The following is a 19,715-nucleotide window of genomic DNA, read 5'->3' as shown; positions in this document are numbered from 1 at the left end:
GACAAGGGGCGGAGCCGGGATTTGAACCCATGACCTCTGACTCCAAAGCCCGGGCTCTTTCCACTGAGCCACACTAAAGGCAATGGGTGTCCCACCAAGAGGACACGGATCAACAAGACCGAAGGGCATCACCCCATAATAATAATAATAATAATGGCATTTATTAAGCGCTTACTATGTGCAAAGCACTGTTCGAAGTGCTGGGGGGATACAAGGTGAGCAGGTTGGCCCACGTGGGGCTCACAATTTTAATCCCCATTTTACAGATGAGGTAACTGAGGCCCAGAGAAGTGAAGTGACTTGCCCAAAGTCACACAGCTGACAAGTGGCGGAGCCGGGATTTGAACCCATTCATTCATTCAATCGTATTTATTGAGCGCTTACTGTGTGCAGAGCACTGTACTAAGCGCTTGGGAAGGACAATTTGGCAACACATAGAGATGGTCCCTACCCAACAATGGGCTCACAGCCTAGAAGGGGGAGACAGACAACAAAACAAAATAAATATGGGGGGGGTGGGGGGTCCCTAAGCTCAGCTAGAAGAAACTAGACGGGGGATTTTACAAGGACTTGGCATAGAGAGCGGACATCAATCGTATTTATTGATGCTTACTGTGTGCAGGGCACTGTACTAAGCGCTCAGGAGAGTACAACACACAATATAACGGACTTCCTTCCCACCATGAGCTAACAATCTCGCGGACCGCAGATTTTGCCAGCCCAAGCCAAAAATCAAGAGTGAATAATTATTGTGATGGCATTTACCGCAGATTTTGCCAGCCCAAGCCAAAAATCAAGAGTGATTAATTATAGTGATGGCATTTGTTTAGCGCTTACTATGCAGCAGGCACCACACTAAGCGCCGGGGTGGATACGAGCAAATTAGGTTGGACACAGTCCCTGTCCCACGTGGAGCTCAGTCTCGATCCAATCAATCAATCAATCAATCGTATTTATTGAGCGCTTACTATGTGCAGAGCACTGTACTAAGCGCTTGGGAAGTACAAATTGGCAACACATAGAGACAGTCCCTACCCAACAGTGGGCTCACAGTCTAAAAGATCCACATCCCCAAATGTGCCACCATCGTGGGCACACGCACAAAAACTTCCTTCAGTAACGTGGCACTCAGAGCTCAAGTTAGGGAATCAATCAATCGTATTTATTGAGCGCTTACTGTGTGCAGAGCACTGTACTAAGCGCTTGGGAAGTACAAGTTGGCAACATATAGAGACGGTCCCAACCCAACAGTGGGCTCACAGTCTAAAAGGGCAGACAGAGAACAAAACCAAACATACTAACAAAATAAAATAAATGGAATGGATATGAACAAGTAAAATAGAGTAATAAATATGTACAAACATATATACATATATACAGGTGCTGTGGGGAAGAGAAGGAGGTAAAATGGGGGGGATGGAGAGGGGGACGAGGGGGAGAATAACGTTCCCCAATATTTTTAAACACATTCTAGCCAAAACGTATATTGAAAACGTGCGTTTTGACAGAACCGAACGCTCTGCATTACTTCACAGAGATTCTGGCCAGCTTGTCGATCTAAGGCTTTAGCTAAATGTTTTAGACCAGATGCAAGTCTTCGAAAAATGACAATTATGAGAATCTGCATTTTTTTAAGCGGCCAATATTGTTTTCATACCACAATTTAGTGGATCTGTACAGTTGCTGGGCTTCTTGGTTGGTTTTTTTTACCATTTTCAATAACAAAGCAGGTTGTTTACTGTCCTCAGGAGTAATTTCCATTCTAATGGGACAGGTCAGGGGCAACATTAATCCACATAAATGAACTTTTCAGAGAAGGCAGACTGCATCAAAATTTAACTCCAAAGCGGCTGGCAGAGGGTTAGGAGCATGAAAGGAACGAAGGCGTTTTTTGAGCAGCAAGAAGCCACTTTCCTCATCCAGGAGCCTTTTAAGAGGCTTAGGATGTAAGTTTTTCAGTTCCAGGCCTCGGTAGATGATGGAACCAGGAGCAAAAAATAAGGAAATACATACCAGGTCATAGGAAAGGGGGTATGGCCCTTTAAATGCCAAACTCATCATGACACCAAGGGTAAGTCAAAAAACAATTTTCCCTAAACTGAACATTTAAACACAATTGAAACTCATTCAGATAATCAGAACACAATTTTCCCTAAACTGAACATTTAAACACAACTGAAACCGGTAAAAGCAATTATAAACTCTAGCCAGTCAAGAAAAAATTAACACTCTAGTAAACTTTGAATGCTATTCACGTGATTTGAAGAGTTGCTACTGAAAAACTCATTTAAAAAGACTAATAACTTTACTATCACGGTAGTGATTTGTGGCTTAGTATAGGTTTGGCATTTAATAGTTTCTCAAAATTGTCTGGGCAGTCTTACCTGGACCAGAAGTGACCAATATTTCCATTTCAGGTGTTTTCAACTGTTGTTTTGCACTGCAGTTTCCCACATGGTGCATTTTGGTTGCTTCCTTGGCATGTGTTGAATTTTCATTTGAACTACATATTGCAGAGCCAGCTTCTGAAGGTGGAGAATCCTTCCTGTCATTTGCATCACCCTGGAGAACAAAATAAACCTCTGTAAAGAAGCGAACTTTAATTTCCTGTTACAAATAAATGAGAACTGATCACATACTATACAACCAGTCTTTAACAACTTTACTTAGGATATCAATGTGATTACAGCACATCACATGGCTCCATCCAATAACACCCCCGACAGGACAAGTATTTTTTTTACCCCTTCAAAACAGCATTTGCATCTGGTATCAGGAAAAAAAAAAAACAATTTCTTTCCAGGTGAAGACAATAGGAAGAGATAACCTCTATTTCCCAACCTCATGGCCTAAGGGTAAGCGCTTTCCCCTCCTCCCCTTCCCCATCCCCCTACCTTACCTCCTTCCCCTCCCCACAGCTGCTGTATATATGTTTGTACGTATTTATTACTCTATTTATTTATTTTATTTATTTGTACATATTTATTCTATTTATTTTATTTTGTTAATATGTTTTGTTTTGTTCTCTGTCTCCCCCTTCTAGACTGTGAGCCCGCTGTTGGGTAGGGACCGTTTCTATATGTTGCCAACTTAGTACAGTGCTCTGCACACAGTAAGCGCTCAATAAATATGATTGAATGAATGAAAAAGCACCGTTTGGGAGTCAGAGGTCGTGGGTTCTAATCCCAGCTCCACCACTTGTCTGCTGTGTGACCTTGGGCAAGACACTTCACTTCTCTGGGCCTCTGTAAAATGGGGATTAAGAGTGTGAGCCTCATGTGGGACAGGGACTGTGTCCAACTTGATTAACTTGTATCTACCCCAGTGCTTAGAACAGTGCTTGGCACATAGGAAGGGTGTAACAAATATACAACTATAATAATAATTATTATTATTATCTTCCTTTCCAAATCGGCCCAGCTTCTAATCCTCTTCCTCAACTGAAAGCAATGAACTAATAATAAACTGGATGAAGCTGTCTGAATGGAGGACGCCCTGACTGTTCCTGGCTCTCAAGTTCTCCTTCCTCTTTTTCTTTAGATAGTACTCATTAAGTGCTTACTATGAGCCAGGCACTGTACCAAGCGCTTGGGCGGATACAAGTTAATCAGGTTGGACACAGTCCATGTCCCACATTGGGTCGCACAGTCTGCATCCCCATTTTTTCAAATGAGGCCACCGAGGCACAGAAAAGTGAAGGGACTTTTCATTCATTCATTCATTCATTCATTCAATCGTATTTATTGAGCGCTTATTGTGTGCAGAGCACTGTCCTAAGCACTTGGGAAGTACAAGTTGGCAACATATAGAGACATTCCCTACCCAACAGTGGGCTCACAATCTAAAAGGGGGAGACAGAGAACAAAACCAAACATACTAACAAAATAAAATAAATAGAATAGATATGTACAAGTAAAATAGAGTAATTAATACGTACAAACATATATACATATATACAGGTGATTTGGGGAGGGGAAGGAGGTAAGGCGGGGGGGATGGGGAGGGGGAGGAGGGGGAAAGGAAGGAAGGGGCTCAGTCTGGGAAGGCCTCCTGGAGGAGGTGAGCTCTCAGTAGGGTTTTGAAGGAAGAGAGCTAGCTTGGCGGATGTGCAGAGGGAGGACATTCCAGGCCAGGGGGATGACGTGGACCGGGGGTCGACATTGGGATGGGCGAGAATGAGGCACAGTGAGGAGATTAGCGGCAGAGGAGCGGAGGGTACGGGCTGGGCTGGAGAAGGAGAGAAGGGAGGTGATGAAGGAGGGGGCGAGGTGATGGACAGCCCGAGGTCACGCAGCAAAGTGGCGGGGCCGGGATTAGAACCCAGATCCTTCTGACTCCTGGGCCTGTGTTCTATCCTCTAGGCCGTGCTGCTCCTCGGCAGAATCTGAGAGCATGCACGTAAACGTATAGGGGCAAACTGTGAACCTGAAACATTCATCCAATCGTATTGACTGAGCGCTGATGTGTGCAGAGCACTTGGGAAGTACGAATGGACAACATATTGAGACAGTCCCTGCCCAACCATGGGCTCACGGTCACTGTAGTTTAGCACCCCAGCTGTATTTTAACAAAGCAGAACAGTCATTCATTCAATCGTATTTATTGAGCGCTTACTGTGTGCAGAGCACTGTCCTAAGCGCTTGGGAAGTCCAAGTTGGCAACATATAGAGACGGTCCTTACCCGACAGCGGGCTCACAGTCTAGAAGGGGGAGCATCCCTTGATGCTCACTGGTCATTGAGCGTCCACAAGCCTTGTATAGCACTGTTTTAGACAGCATGGAAATGCTTCCTGTTGTGGCAGACCTAACATCTGGCCATCAATTACCGGGCCTAAGTAGTAAGCCAGGCCCCCCCGGCCTTCCGTGCTCCGACCTACAAGGAACAATGAAGGAAGTCAGGCTGCTAGATAAATAACTTGGCGCTGTTCTGAGAATTGCTTTAGGAACGTGCCGATCATCATCATCATCATCATCAATCGTATTTATTGAGCGCTTACTATGTGCAGAGCACTGTACTAAGTGCTTGGGAAGTACAAATTGGCAACACATAGAGAGTCCCCACTCAACAGTGGGCTCACAGTCTAAAGGGGAGACAGAGAACAAAACCAAACATACCAACAAAATAAAATAAATAGGATAGATATGTACAAGTAAAATAAATAAATAAATAAATAAAGAGTAATAAATATGTACAACCATATATACATATATACAGGTGCTGTGGGGAAGGGAAGGAGATAAGATGGGGGGATGGAGAGGGGGACGAGGGGGAGAGGAAGGAAGGGGCTCAGTCTGGGAAGGCCTCCTGGAGGAGGTGAGCTCTCAGCAGGGCCTTGAAGGGAGGAAGAGAGCTAGCTAGCCGATCTTATATACCACCTCTTATATACCCCCTCTATTGTTATTCTACTCTCCAAATGCTTAATACAGAGCTCTGCATACAGTAAGCAGTCAATATATACCACTGATTGATTGATTCATCATTGTCATCAATCTGTAAATCTACCAGAACTGTGCTGGTTATTTTGAGTCAATGTTCTTTCGAATCAAGTCATCAGCTCAGCCGCGCTGGCTCAGCCTTGCTGATAAGCTCAGCCTTGCTGATAAGCTTGCGGTCATCCGCCTGTCCCCTGACTCCCTTGAGGCTCCTCACTGTGTAAAATCCTCCACGTTGTGCTGAATAAACAGTCTCCTTGTCCACCTTGAGACTCGCCTGGCCTGTGTTCTTCCATTGCGCGTGCCCGTCTCCCCGCGGCGCCGGACGCGTGGGGACGGACGGCAACAAATGGCGCCCGAACAGGGACTCAGTATGACTCTCTCCCTTATGAGTTGATTAAGGAGCTGCGGAAAAGGGTTCGCGATTACGGGATACAGTCGTCCATATGAGATCACATACGGCGTTGCCTGGCCCGCTGACCGAGGGCAATGCTGTAGCGGATGCTTTAACAGTGCATGTAGTACGGCCAAATCTGTTGACTCAGGCGCGGCTTTCACACAAGTTTTTCCACCAGAATGCGCGGTCTCTGCGCAAACAATTTTCCCTGACTATTCAACAAGCTCAGGATATTGTCCGCACTTGTCCTGACTGTCAGCAGCTGTCCTCAGTACCTATCCCCGCGGCCTTCGATCCATTGGCAATCCGATGTCACTCATGTGGCCGAATTGGGTAGACTGCCTTATATTCATGTTACTGTTGATACCTGTAGATTATTTACTTTTGCATCGGCTCACACCGGTGAATCAGCCAAACGTGTTATGGATCATTTATTTCTTGCTTTTGCCGTTACGGGAATCCCACAGGTATTAAAAACCGACAACGGCCCCTCATATACCTCTGCGGCGTTTCGGTCCTTCTGTAATATTTTCGCTATCCGTCATGTCACGGGTATTCCCTACAACCCCACCGGTCAAGCTGTTGTCGAGAACCGTCATCGTTGGCTCAAAACTTTTTTGGAGAAACAAAAAGGGGGAGATGAACTGACTTCTCCCCATAGACAATTACAATCCGCCATCTAGACACTTCATTTTTTAACTATGGATGACAAAGGTCTCACCCCTGCTGAAAAATGGGGTGGCAGGGAAACTAAAGAACACCCCGAAAGAGTAAAATGGAAGGACCCTCTCACGCGACAGCGGCGAGGGCCAGATCCTTTATTTACGTGGGGCGGAGGGTATGCTTGTCTCTTTCCAGAAACAGAGGACCGCCCGACCTGGATACCTACAAGGAACATTCGTCGTGTCCTTTCTACAGCACGTCCTCCATCACCCTGCATACCTCAGGAACTGACAGAATCAGGGTACAGACCCCGCGACTCTCCCCCTGAAGGACCAGCAGCCAAGCCCTTAAAAAATGATGATCGCCTTTCTGATCCTCGCCCACTCCGCCGTTGTGATTACTGAGGACTATTGGACCTTTGTTCCTTACCCTCCGTGGGTGAGACCAGTTACGTGGCAAGATCCGGTGGGAGATATTCTCACTAATGCTTCCGACCTTGTAGGGGGAGATGCGATTCCATGGGAAGGACCAGGAGAAGAGGCGCTTGTCAATGTCTCCCTCCTTGCTACTCGCACTCCTCTATGTTTCTCCGCGGCTTCGACCCCAAGTCCGTGTCTGTCTCCGCTCCCCCTCATTACTTGGGTGCAAGAAAGAGAATTGCGTGAACCCCAGCCCCGTTCGGTATACTGTGGGGTTACCCGTTTGACTGCTGTATCCCATCATTTGGGAACCTCACCTCCGGTACTGAACTTCCTTTTTGTGTGTTTGCGAGCTCGCCATCAGAGTCTGTGTTTTGCCTATCTGGCCAACGTGCCGACAACCCTTCCCCACGGTTATTCATTTGTCCTCTCACGTATTCCCAGCCACCCTCCTGAATTGGGGCGGACATGACAAGCTTACTTATCCATCCCCTTTGCATGGTTATCTTGGGTCTCTGCCCACAGATGCTTTCCAGGCATCCTCTCGTGCCAGAACTTCCTCCCTCTTGTACCCTAGTCTTCGGCGGGGTTTTGCCGCTCTGGGTCCAATCACGCTTGCCTTTGCTCGATTACAGGTCCCTTTCGATTCTATCCCAGTCCATACGGAAGAACGGCAAATAAGAGCATGTATGTTGCCACCGCAAGCCTTCCTTGTTGGCTACCCATCCCTTATCCTCTTCCCTTCCCTCTGGAATATTACATGTGATAATTGTAGACTTACCCAATGTATATCCGCCCGTGATGCCACTGCTACTATTCTTATAGTAGAACAACCTCATCATGCTATACTACCCACCTCTTTATCCCACCCTTGGGCTGAGTCCCCTGCAGATTCTGCCCTGCAGATGCTAGCTGATCATTTTCATATTCCAAAACGGCGACATCGTCGGTTTGTTGGATTGTTAATTACTGGGTCTATCGCTCTGGCATCCCTTATTATTGCTACCACCTTATCCTCTATTACCCTGCATACTGAAATAACACAGGCCTCCTTTGTTAATTCCCTTGCAAGAAATGTTTCTGATGCTCCGCGAACACAGTTACGATTAGATAAAGCCTTTACCGCTGTCTCTTCTACAGCATTCTCTTATAGAATTAGGAAATGAGGTTGATGCTCTGCGCACTCAACTTTCTTTTCAGCGTTGCGATTACCGTTACCCTCATCTCTGTGTGACCCCATATTACTATAATGCCACATTTCCCGGGTTCTCGTGGTCCGCGATCCGAAATCGGCTCCAGGGAGCCTGGCATTCTTCGAATGTCTCCCTTGATTTGTCACACCTTGCCTCACTCTCCGACGCTATGCAACCCCTCCCTTGGCCATTCCTGCCGATATTGCTTCACCGATCGTTTCTGCCCTTGAGGCGGTTAATCCTTTTAATGGCTCTCAATACTGCTTCATAGTCTCCCATATATTATTTTGTTGATCTTGGCCCTGTTCTGCCAGCCCTGCGTTGCCCGACGGCTATCTGTCTCCCTTCGCCCGCTTCTTACTCAACTCCATGCTTTGCAGTTGTTTCAAAAACAAAAAGGGGGACTTGTGGCAGACCTAACATCTGGCCCATCAATTACTGGGCCCAAGTAGTAAGCCAGGCCCCCGGCCTTCCGTGCTCACAGGAAGACCTACAAGGAACAATGAAGGAAGTCAGGCTGCTGGATAAATAACTTGGCGCTGCTCTGGGAATTGCTTTAGGAACAGTGCCGATCTAAGCATGAGCTCAGCCGTGCTGGCTCAGCCTTGCTGATAAGCTCAGCCTTGCTGATAAGCTTGCAGTCATCCTCACTGTATAAAATCCTCCACGGTGTGCTGAATAAACAGTCTCCTTGTCCACCTTGAGACTCGCCTGGCCTGTGTTCTTCCATCGACCGTCTCCCCACGGCGCCGGACGCGTGGAGACGGACGGCAACATCCTGTCACAATAACACCCACCTAGAGAACAGAGGTTAGAGGCTAAGAAGGAAAGGAAAGTGGAAGAAAGGCCGGGACAGCAGGAAGAAAGCAGCTCTTTGGTGGGACATCTCTCCAGCCTTCTTCTCCTGAGCTCAGAACACCCCTGAGTTCGAAGGCTGCTTGAATAAGGCAAGCTGAGGTGTCGGAAAAAACTGCCCGTGCTCAGGCACACAGCATCGGAGTGCGTAAATACCGCGGCGCGAATTTTCCAAGAACGCAACCCGAGTTATAGGAGAACTGGGTTTAAAGATCTGATCTAATCTGTTACACAAATGGGAAATCACACTGCGGGAAAAATACTTTTAGACAGAGCTTGAAACTGTCCGCAATCATCCTCAAGTCCTCCGAATCACATTTTTTAGATTGATAGGATTCCGAGTAAGAAGGCTTCCCACACTTCCCTTTTACCTCGATTAATTTAACTTCGGTTCCTGGGGTTTTGGTCTGTTCATCCAGATTCTTTTTGTTAGCACTCCCTGGGACTATGAACCTTGGTTTTTTGGTAATGTTTCCAAGTAGCTGACTTGGTGCTGCAGATCGTCTCATGTTCGGTGTTAAGTCTAAAAAAAAAAAAAAAAAACCAGACATTTCTGACAATCACGCATGTGAATTTCAAGGAGCAAACCCCATCTATAACAACCATTACAGTACATCATACAACTACTGCTACTTAATCAATGGTATTATTGTGTGCAAAGCACTTATTGTGTGCACAGCAGTGTACTAAGCTTAAGCGCTGGGGAGAGTACGATAGAAAAGAGTTGTAGTTAAAATTGCAACTAGCATTAATCCAGACATATATATTATTAGCTACTCAGTCATAGCCTTATGAATTGTCGACATGCAACTTCTCCAACTAATGGATTTCGTCACCAAAGCCTACTGGCCTCACCTTCACAACATCGCCAAGATCCGCCCTTTCCTCTCTAATCCAAACCGCTATCACGTTAATACAATCGCTCATCCTCTCCCGACTGGATTACCGCATCAGCACCCTTTCTGATCTTTCAACCTCTTGTCTCTCCCGACTTCAGTCTATACTTCACTCTGCTGCCCGGATTATCTTTCTACAGAAGCGTTCTGGGCATGTTACCCCCCACTTAAAAAATCTCCAGTGGTTGCCTACCGACCTCCATATCGAGCAAAAACTCCTCACCCTGGGCTTCAAGGCTCTCCATCACCTCGTCCCCTCCTATCTCACCTCCCTTCTCTACTTCTATATCCCATCCCGCACACTCCATTCCTCTGCCGCCGCTCACCTCCTCACTGGGCCTCATTTTAGACTGTGAGCCCACTGTTGGGTAGGGACTGTCTCTATGTGTTGCCAATTTGTACTTCCCAAGCGCTTAGTACAGTGCTCTGCACACAGTAAGCGCTCAATAAATATGATTGATTGATTGATTGATTTTCTTTTCCCCCTGGCCCATGCCCTACCTCTGGCCTGGAATTCCCTCCCTCTTCAAATCCGCCAAACAATCACACTTTCCCCCTTCAAAGCCCTACTGAAGGCTCACCTCCCCCAGGAGGCCTTCCCAGACTAAGCCCCCCTTTTCCTCAGGTCCCCCTCCCCATCGCCCCGACTCACTCCCTTTGATCTACCCCCCCACCCCACAGTACTTGTATATATATATATATATATATACACATATATGTCTATAATCTAATTCTATTTATTTATATTGATGCCATTGATAATAATAATAATGGCATTTACTAAGCGCTTACTATGTGCAAAGCACTGTTCTAAGCGCTGGGGGGGATACAAGGTGATCAGGTTGTCCCGCGTGGGGCTCAAAGTCATCATCCCCATTTTACAGATGAGGTAACTGAGGCTCTGAGAAGTTAAGTGACTTGCCCAAGGATCACACAGCAGATGCCTGTTTACTTGTTTTGATGCCTGTCTCCCCCCCTCTAGACCATAAGCCCGTTGTGAGCAGAGATTGTCTCTCTTTATTGCTGAATCGTAATAATAATAATAATAATAATAATAATGGTGGTATTTGTAAATGTGCAAAGCACTGTTCTAAGCGCAGGGGGGCGGGGACACAAGGTGATCAGGTTGTCTGGCTTGGGGCTCACAGTCTTAATCCCCATTGTACAGATGAGGTAACTGAGGCACAGAGAAATTAAGTGGCTTGCCCGAGGTCACACAGCTGACAAATGGGGGAGCCGGAATTCAAACCAATGACCTCTGATTCCCAATAATAATAATAATGGCATTTATTAAGCGCTTACCATGTGCAAAGCACTGTTCTAAGAGCTGGGGGGCGGGGACACAAGGTGATCAGGTTGTCCCACAGGGGGCTCACAGTCTTAATCCCCATTTTACAGATGAGGTAACTGAGGCACAGAGAAACTAAGTGGCTTGCCCGAGGTCACACAGCTGACAAGTGGGGGAGCCGGGATTCGAACCCATGACCTCTGATTCCCAGTAATAATAATAATGGCATTTATTAAGCGCTTACTATGTGCAAAGCGCTGTTCTAACTTGTACTTCCCAAGCGCTTAGTACAGTGCTCTGCACACAGTAAGCGCTCAATAAATACGATTGATTGATTGATTCTAAATGCTGGGGAGGTTACAAGGTGATCTGGTTGCCCCACAGGGGGCTCACAGTCTTAATCCCCATTTTACAGATGAAGGAACTGAGGCACAGAGAAATTAAGTGACTTGCCCAAATCATCATCATCATCAATCGTATTTATTGAGCGCTTACTAGGTGCAGAGCACTGTACTAAGCGCTTGGGAAGTACAAATTGGCAACATATAGAGACGGTCCCTACCCAACAGTGGGCTCACTGTCTAAAAGGGGGAGGCAGAGAACAAAACCAAACAGAACAAAATCACCCAGCTGACGACTGGATTTGAACCCGTGAACTCTGACTCCAAAGCCCGGGCTCTTTCCACTGAGCCACGCTGCTTGGAATTGTACTTTCCAAGTGCTCAGTACAGTGCTCTGCAGACCGTAAGTCTGCAGCAGCCACCAGCAGCGTGGCTCAGCGGAAACGAGCCCGGGCTTTGGAGTCAAAGGTCATGGGTTCGAATCCCGGCTCCGCCGCACGTCTGCTGTGTGAGCTTGGGCAAGTCACTTCTTGGAGCCTCAGTTACCTCATCTGTAAAATGGGGCTGATGACTGTGAGCCCCACGTGGGACAACCTGATCACCTTGTATCCCCCCCGGCGCTTAGAACAGTGCTTTGCACATAGTAAGCGCTTGATAAACGCCATTATTATTATTATTATTATAAGTGTGGCAGATCTAACATCTGGCCCATCGATTACCGGGCCTAAGTAGTAAGCCAGGCCCCCCGGCCTTCTGTGCTCACAAGAAGACCTACAAGGAACTGAGACAGAGCTGTGGCCAAAAAGCTGGTCTCCGTTATCACAGCCTTGTACAGGCAAGAGTTACTCGTTATCGGCCCTGCGGCCTTGCGTAGACGGGTGTTGCTTGTTACTGGCCTTGAAGGTTACAGAATTGCTGCGTTAGTTATAAACACAGGAACACGGAAAAATACAGAATGCGACTGAAAGAAGTCTTGCCGCTTAACCCAATAAACAGTCTCCTTGTCCACCTTGAGACTCGCCCGGCCTGTGTTCCTCCATTGCGCCTGCCCGTCTCCCCGCTGCGCCGGACCCGCGGAGACAGACGGCGACACAGAAGCGCTCCGTAAATACGACTGAACGAATGAATATCAATTTTCAGAGGAGAGTTTTTACGGGGCAATGAATTCAGCAATACGGGGATTCATTTCTTGAAGAAGTCACAGTAACAAAAGTCGCTTTGCAGCACCTCTGCGGTGTCCGGCGTCCCACGTGTGAGCACCCAAAATGAGCACTATTTCGTCCGACACAATATTGCCTTCTATCTAAACATCATCATCATCATCAATCGTATTTATTGAGCGCTTACTATGTGCAGAGCACTGTACTAGGCGCTTGGGAAGTACAAATTGGCAACATATAGAGACAGTCCCTACCCAACAGTGGGCTCACAGTCTAAAAGGGCTCACAGTCTTGTCAAAGCCTATTACCTAATTCCCCGACGGCATTCAATCCGAAATGCGGGACGTAAGCATGCATTGTGGGAGACCGGTACTTGTACTTCCCAAGCGCTTAGTACAGTGCTCTGCACACAGTAAGCGCCCAATAAATATGAATGAATGAATGAATGAATGAATGAATGAATGTACTCAGAGAAGCCCAGAGAAGTAGCGTGGCTCGGTGGAAAGAGCACGGGCTTTGGCGTCAGAGGTCATGGGTTCAAATCCCGGCTCCGCCAACTGTCAGCTGTGTGACTTTGGGCAAGTCACTTCACTTCCCTGGGCCTCGGTTCCCTCATCTGTAAAATGGGGATCAAGACTGTGAGCCCCACGTGGGACAACCTGACCACCTTGTATCACCCCAGGGCTTAGAACGGTGCTTTGCACATAGTAAGTGCTTAACAAATACCATCATTATTATTATTATTACTCTCTGAGAAGTTTGAGAAGGTTAAAATGAGATGTGTAAACATCTGCACTTCAGAATACATTGTTTTCACAGCAAAAAACACTAAAGTTATCTTCAGAGCTGATCCTGAAAAATCAGTTTTGAGCATATGTATAAGTGCAGGTGGCTGTCTGTCCAACTGGTAGCCTTCTTTGTTTCCTTTGTTATCAAATCAACCAACGGTATTTATCCAGCACTTAGAACAGTGCTTTGCACATAGTAAGCGCTTAACAAATACCATCATTATTATTATTGAGTGCTTACTATGTGCAGAGCACTGTACTGAGCACTTGGTACAACGCAACAGAATAAGCAGTTCCCTGCCCATAACGAGCTCACAGTCTAGAGATTGAGATGTGGTGAGCACACTTACAACTACATTGGAGGCCAATCTTGGTTGTGGAACTTTAAAAGCTGATTCCAATAATAACAATAATAATAATGGCATTTGTTAAGCGCTTACTGTGTGCAAAGCACTGTTCTAAGCGCTGGGGGGGGATACAATGTGATCAAGTTGCCCCACGTGGGGCTCACAGTCTTAATCCTCATTTTTACAGATGAGGGAACTGAGGCTCAGAGAAGTGACTTGCCCAAGGTCACACTGCAGACTTGTGGTGGAGCCGGAATTCGAACCCATGACCTCTGACTCCAAAGCCCGTGCTCTTTCCACTGAGCCAGGCTGCTTCTCTAGACTATAAGCTCGTTGTGGGCTGGGAATGAATCTCTTTACTGCTATACCGAACTCTCTCAATCACTTAGATCCAAGCACTAATCCTGGCTCCGCCGCTCATCTGCTGTGTGACCTTGGGCAAATCACCGCACTTCTCTGTGCCTCAATGACCTTGTCTGCAAAATGGGGATTGAGACTGTGAGCCCCGTGTGGGACAGGGACCGTGACCAACCCGATTTGCTTGCATCCACCCTAGAATCTGGTACAGTGTCTGGCACATAGTAAGCGCTTAACAAATACCATAGCTATTAAGCGCTTAATAAATATGATTGAATGTACGAACCTCTCCCTCTGACCTAACCCGGCTAGTCTTGCCCGCATCCCTGCCCTCTCCAAGCATCACAGCGGGGTTGCCGTGATTGCAGGGGAGGGCTGCACATCTGCACGCATGCAGGGTTCATGACGTGGGCCCAATGCGGTCCCTCCGGCCCTGAGGTAACCAAGGGGCTGAAGGGACCACGGTACCACAAGCACATGAGAAGCAGCAAGGCGTAGTGGACAAAGCAGAGGCTTGGGAGTCGTGGGTCGTGGGTTCTAATCCCGCTCCACCACTTGTCAGCTGTGTGACTTTGGGCAAGTCACTTCACTTCTCTGGGCCTCAGTTACCTCGTCTGTAAAATGCGGATTAAGACTGTGAGACTGTGGGACAACCTGATTACCTTGCATTTAACCCAGCGCTTAGAACAGTGCTTGGGTACATAGTAAGCACTTACCACATACCATTATTATTATTATTATTATTATTATTATGTGAGCCCGACCAGACTCAATCCTGCTTCCCCTTTGGCCCGGTTCAGCCCCTGGGGTAATGAATACTAGATCATCGTGAGCCACGCAAGGCTCTGCAGCCCCACAACACAGGTCAGTTGTAACGCTTCCTCCATCACTCGGGCAACAAACCCGAGTGCGAACTGCATGCCTTGGGTTGGAAACGCTTCCCGGAGGGAGAGGACGTCCAGGGCTCCCAGTTAGCGCTCCCAGTTGGGATCCCAGTCTGGGCCCCAAGTCAGGCCTCCAGTCGCGCTCCCAGCAGGCCCTCAGTTAGAGCTCCCAGTCGGGATCCCAGTCCGGGTCCCAAGTCAGGCTCTCGGCGCCCCAAGTCAGGATGCCAATCAGGATCCCGGTCAGACCCCCAGCCTGGTCCCCAAGTCAGCATTCCAGTCTGAGCCCTAATGGTCAGATCCCCAGCCTGGACCCCAAGTCAGGATCCCGGTCGGACCCCCAGCCTGGACCCCAAGTCACGATCCCAGTTTGGGGCCCAAGTCGGGCTCTCGGTCAACACCCCAGATCAGGATCCTAGTCTGGGCCCCAGGTCAAGCTCCCAGTCACGCTCCCACCAGGCTCCCAGTGAGGCCACCAGCCTGGACCCCAAGTCAGGCTCCCAGTTGACACCCCAAGTCAGGATGCCAGTCAGGCCCCCACCCTGGATCCCAAGTCAGCATCCCAGTCTGGGCCCTAAGTCAGGATCCCGGTCAGACTCCCAGCCTGGGCCCCAAGTCAGGATCCCAGTTGGGCCTCCCAGCCTGGGCCCCAAGTCAGGCTGCCATCAGACTCCCAATCAGGGTCTCAGTCTGGGCCCCAAGTCAGGTTCCCCATCAGGCTCCTGTCTGGGCCCCAAGTCAAGCTCCCAATCAGGCCCCAAGTCAGGTTGCCATCAGACTCCCAGTTAGGATCCCAGTCTGGGATCCAAGTCAGGCTCCTCGTCAGGCTCCCAGTCAGCCTCCCAGTGGGGACCCCAAGTAGGGTGCCATTAGACTCCCAATCAGGATCCCAGTCTGGGCCCCAAGTCAGGCTGCCATCAGATTCCCAGTCAGGATCCCAGTGTGGGCCCCAAGTCAGGCTGCCATCAGATTCCCAGTCAGGCTCCCAGTGTGGGCCCCAAGTCAGGCTGCCATCAGATTCCCAGTCAGGATCCAAGTGTGGGCCCCAAGTCAGGCTGCCATCAGATTCCCAGTCAGGCTCCCAGTGTGGGCCCCAAGTCAGGCTGCCATCAGATTCCCAGTCAGGATCCCAGTGTGGGCCCCAAGTCAGGCTGCCATCAGATTCCCAGTCAGGCTCCCAGTGTGGGCCCCAAGTCAGGCTGCCATCAGATTCCCAGTCAGGATCCCAGTGTGGGCCCCAAGTCAGGCTGCCATCAGATTCCCAGTCAGGATTCCCGTGTGGGCCCCAAGTCAGCTTGCCATCAGACTCCCAGTCAGCCTCCCAGTGTGGGCCCCAAGTCAGGCTGCCATCAGATTCCCAGTCAGGATCCCAGTGTGGGTCCCAAGTCAGCTTGCCATCAGACTCCCAGTCAGCCTCCCAGTGTGGGCCCCAAGTCAGGCTGCCATCAGACTCCCAGTTAGGATCCCAGTGTGGGCCCCAAGTCAGGCTGCCATCAGACTCCCAGTTAGGATCCCAGTGTGGGCCCCAAGTCAGGCTGCCATCAGACTCCCAATCAGGATCCCAAGACAGGCTGCCATCAGACTCCCAATCAGGATCCCAAGTCAGGCTGCCATCTGACTCCCAGTCAGGTTCCCAGTTTGGGCCCCAAGTCAGGCTGGCATCAGACTACCAGTCAGGTTCCCAGTCTGGGCCCCAAGTCAGGCTGGTATCAGACTCCCAGTCAGGCTCCCAGTGTGGGCCCCAAGTCAGGCTTCCTGTCAGGCTTCCCGTCAGCCTCCCTGTCAGGCCCCAAGTCAGGCTGCCATTAGACTCCCAGTCAGGATCCCAGTGTGGGCCCCAAGACAGGTCGCCATCAGACTCCCAGTCAGGATCCCAGGTTAGGCTGCCATCTGACTCCCAGGGTGGGCCCCAAGTCTGGCTGGTACCAGACTCCCAGTCAGGCTCCCAGTGTGGGCCCCAAGTCAGGCTGCCATTAGACTCCCAGTTAGGATCCCAGTGTGGGCCCCAAGTCTGGCTGCCATCAGACTCCCAGTTAGGATCCCAGTGTGGGCCCCAAGTCAGGCTGCCATCAGACTCCCAGTCAGGCTCCCAGTGTGGGCCCCAAGTCAGGCTGCCATCAGACTCCCAGTTAGGATCCCAGTGTGGGCCCCAAGTCAGGCTGCCATCAGACTCCCAGTTAGGATCCCAGTGTGGGCCCCAAGTCAGGCTGCCATCAGACTCCCAGTTAGGATCCCAGTGTGGGCCCCAAGTCAGGCTGCCATCAGACTCCCAATCAGGATCCCAAGACAGGCTGCCATCAGACTCCCAATCAGGATCCCAAGTCAGGCTGCCATCTGACTCCCAGTCAGGTTCCCAGTTTGGGCCCCAAGTCAGGCTGGCATCAGACTCCCAGTCAGGTTCCCAGTCTGGGCCCCAAGTCAGGCTGGTATCAGACTCCCAGTCAGGCTCCCAGTGTGGGCCCCAAGTCAGGCTTCCTGTCAGGCTTCCCGTCAGCCTCCCTGTCAGGCCCCAAGTCAGGCTGCCATTAGACTCCCAGTCAGGATCCCAGTGTGGGCCCCAAGACAGGTCGCCATCAGACTCCCAGTCAGGATCCCAGGTTAGGCTGCCATCTGACTCCCAGTGTGGGCCCCAAGTCTGGCTGGTACCAGACTCCCAGTCAGGCTCCCAGTGTGGGCCCCAAGTCAGGCTGCCATCAGACTCCCAGCTAGGATCCCAGTGTGGGCCCCAAGTCTGGCTGCCATCAGACTCCCAGTCAGGATCCCAGTGTGGGCCCCAAGTCAGGCTGCCATCAGACTCCCAGTCAGGCTCCCAGTGTGGGCCCCAAGTCAGGCTTCCTGTCAGGCTCCCAGTCAGGCCCCAAGTCAGGCTTCCTGTCAGGCTCCCAGTGTGGGCCCCAAGTCAGGCTGCCATCGGACTCCCAGTCAGGCTTCCTGTCAGTCAGTCAGTCAGTCAGTCAGTCAGTGAGGCTTCCTGTCAGTCAGTGAGGCTCCCTGTCGTCAGTCAGGCCGCCGTCAGACTCCCAGTGAGTCAGTCAGGATCCCAGGTGAGGCTGCCATCGGACTCCCCGTCAGGCTCCCGAGTCAGAGTGGCCTCAGAGTCCCAACCTACCGGGAGCCGAGCGGAGCCGGACCGGACTGGGCCGGACTGGGCCGGATTGGGCCGCCCGGAGCCCGCCCGCCCCGCCCCCACCACTCAACCCTCCCGCCTCGGCCGCCTCCCCACCAATCACCGACCGGCAACACGGGGCGCCTGCGCACTAGCCGCCCTGCGCCTCCACCCCCCCCGCCCCAATGAGGCGCATGCGCCTTCCGGCCCGCCCACCGCCCGGCTCCCCTCCGCGCTCACTGCGCTCTCCTTACGGCTGCGCATAGTCATTCATTCATTCATTCATTCATTCATTCATTCATTCATTCATTCATTCATTCATTCATTCACTCACTCATTAATTCACTGACTCATTCATTCATTCATTTACTCACTCATTCATTCACTCACTCATTCATTCACTCATTCATTCAATCGTATTGATGATGGAGCACTTACTGTGTGCAGAGTACCGGAGAGGCATTCATTCATTCATTCACTCATTCAATCACTCATTCATTCATTCACTCACTCATTCATTCATCCATTCAATCGTATTGATGGAGCGCTTACTGTGTGCAGAGTACTGGAGAGGCATTCATTCATTCACTCATTCAATCACTCATTCATTCATTCATTCACTCACTCATTCATTCATTCAATTGTATTGATGGAGCACTTACTGTGTGCAGAGTACTGGAGAGGCATTCATTCATTCACTCATTCAATCAATCACTCATGCATTCATTCACTCACTCATTCATTCAATCGTATTGATGGAGCACTTACCATGTGCAGAGTACTGGAGAGGCATTCATTCATTCATTCATCCACTCATTCAATCAATCACTCATTCATTCATTCACTTATTCATTCAATCATATTGATGGAGCACTTACTGTATGCAAAGTACTGGAGAGGCATTCATTCATTCACTCACTTCATTCACTCACTCAATCATATTGATGGAGCACTTACTGTGTGCAGAGCACTGTGGAGGCATTCGTTCATGCACTCATTCATTCATTCATTCAATCGTATTGATGGAGCACTTACTGTGTGCAGAGCACTGGAGAGGCATTCATTCGTTCATTCATTCATTCACTCATTCATTCAATCGTATTCATTCATTCAATAATAGTCATTCATTCACTCAATCATATTCATTCATTCAATCGTATTTATTGAGCGTTTACTGTGTGCAGAGCACTGTACTAAGCGCTTGGGAAGGACAAGTCGGCAACAGATATTCATTCATTCAATCGTATTTATTGTGCACTTACTGTGTGCAGAGCAATGTACTAAGCGCTTGGAAAGGACAAGTTGGCAACATATAGAGACGGTCCCTACCCAACAGTGGGCTCACAGTCTAGAAGCGCATTTGTTAAGCGCTTACTATGTGCAAAGCACTGTTCTAAGCACTGGGGGGATACAAGGTGATCAGGTTGTCCCACGTAGGGCTCACAGTCTTCATCCCCATATTACAGATGAGGGAACTGAGACACAGAGAAGTTAAGTGACTTGCCCAAAGTCACACAGCTGACAAGTGAGCCTGTTGGGGAGGGACCGTCTCTATATGTCGCCGATTTGTACTTCCCAAGCACTTAGT

The 19,715-nt window shown here is 49.3% G+C and overlaps 1 protein-coding gene across 1 annotated transcript in view; it reads right to left on the bottom strand.

The window, feature by feature from the left end:
- The window catches only part of RAD54B (RAD54 homolog B), a 102,941-nt gene extending 84,797 nt beyond the window's left edge, over window positions 1-18,144 (bottom strand). Inside the window, exons 1-3 of the mRNA XM_038744683.1 lie at window positions 18,131-18,144; window positions 9,332-9,483; window positions 2,385-2,562 (exon numbers count right to left, since the gene is read on the bottom strand). Coding sequence (XP_038600611.1) covers window positions 2,385-2,562; window positions 9,332-9,469 — 316 coding nt within the window. The 5' untranslated portion in view covers window positions 9,470-9,483; window positions 18,131-18,144. The remainder of the gene's footprint in view (window positions 1-2,384; window positions 2,563-9,331; window positions 9,484-18,130) is intronic.
- Between the last annotated feature and the right edge of the window lie 1,571 nt (window positions 18,145-19,715).

Source organism: Tachyglossus aculeatus, chromosome 4 (assembly GCF_015852505.1).
Source record: "Tachyglossus aculeatus isolate mTacAcu1 chromosome 4, mTacAcu1.pri, whole genome shotgun sequence".
NCBI lineage: Eukaryota > Metazoa > Chordata > Mammalia > Monotremata > Tachyglossidae > Tachyglossus > Tachyglossus aculeatus.
Note: the sequence above shows the minus strand (reverse complement) of the source record. Positions and strands in the feature narration are given on the sequence as shown.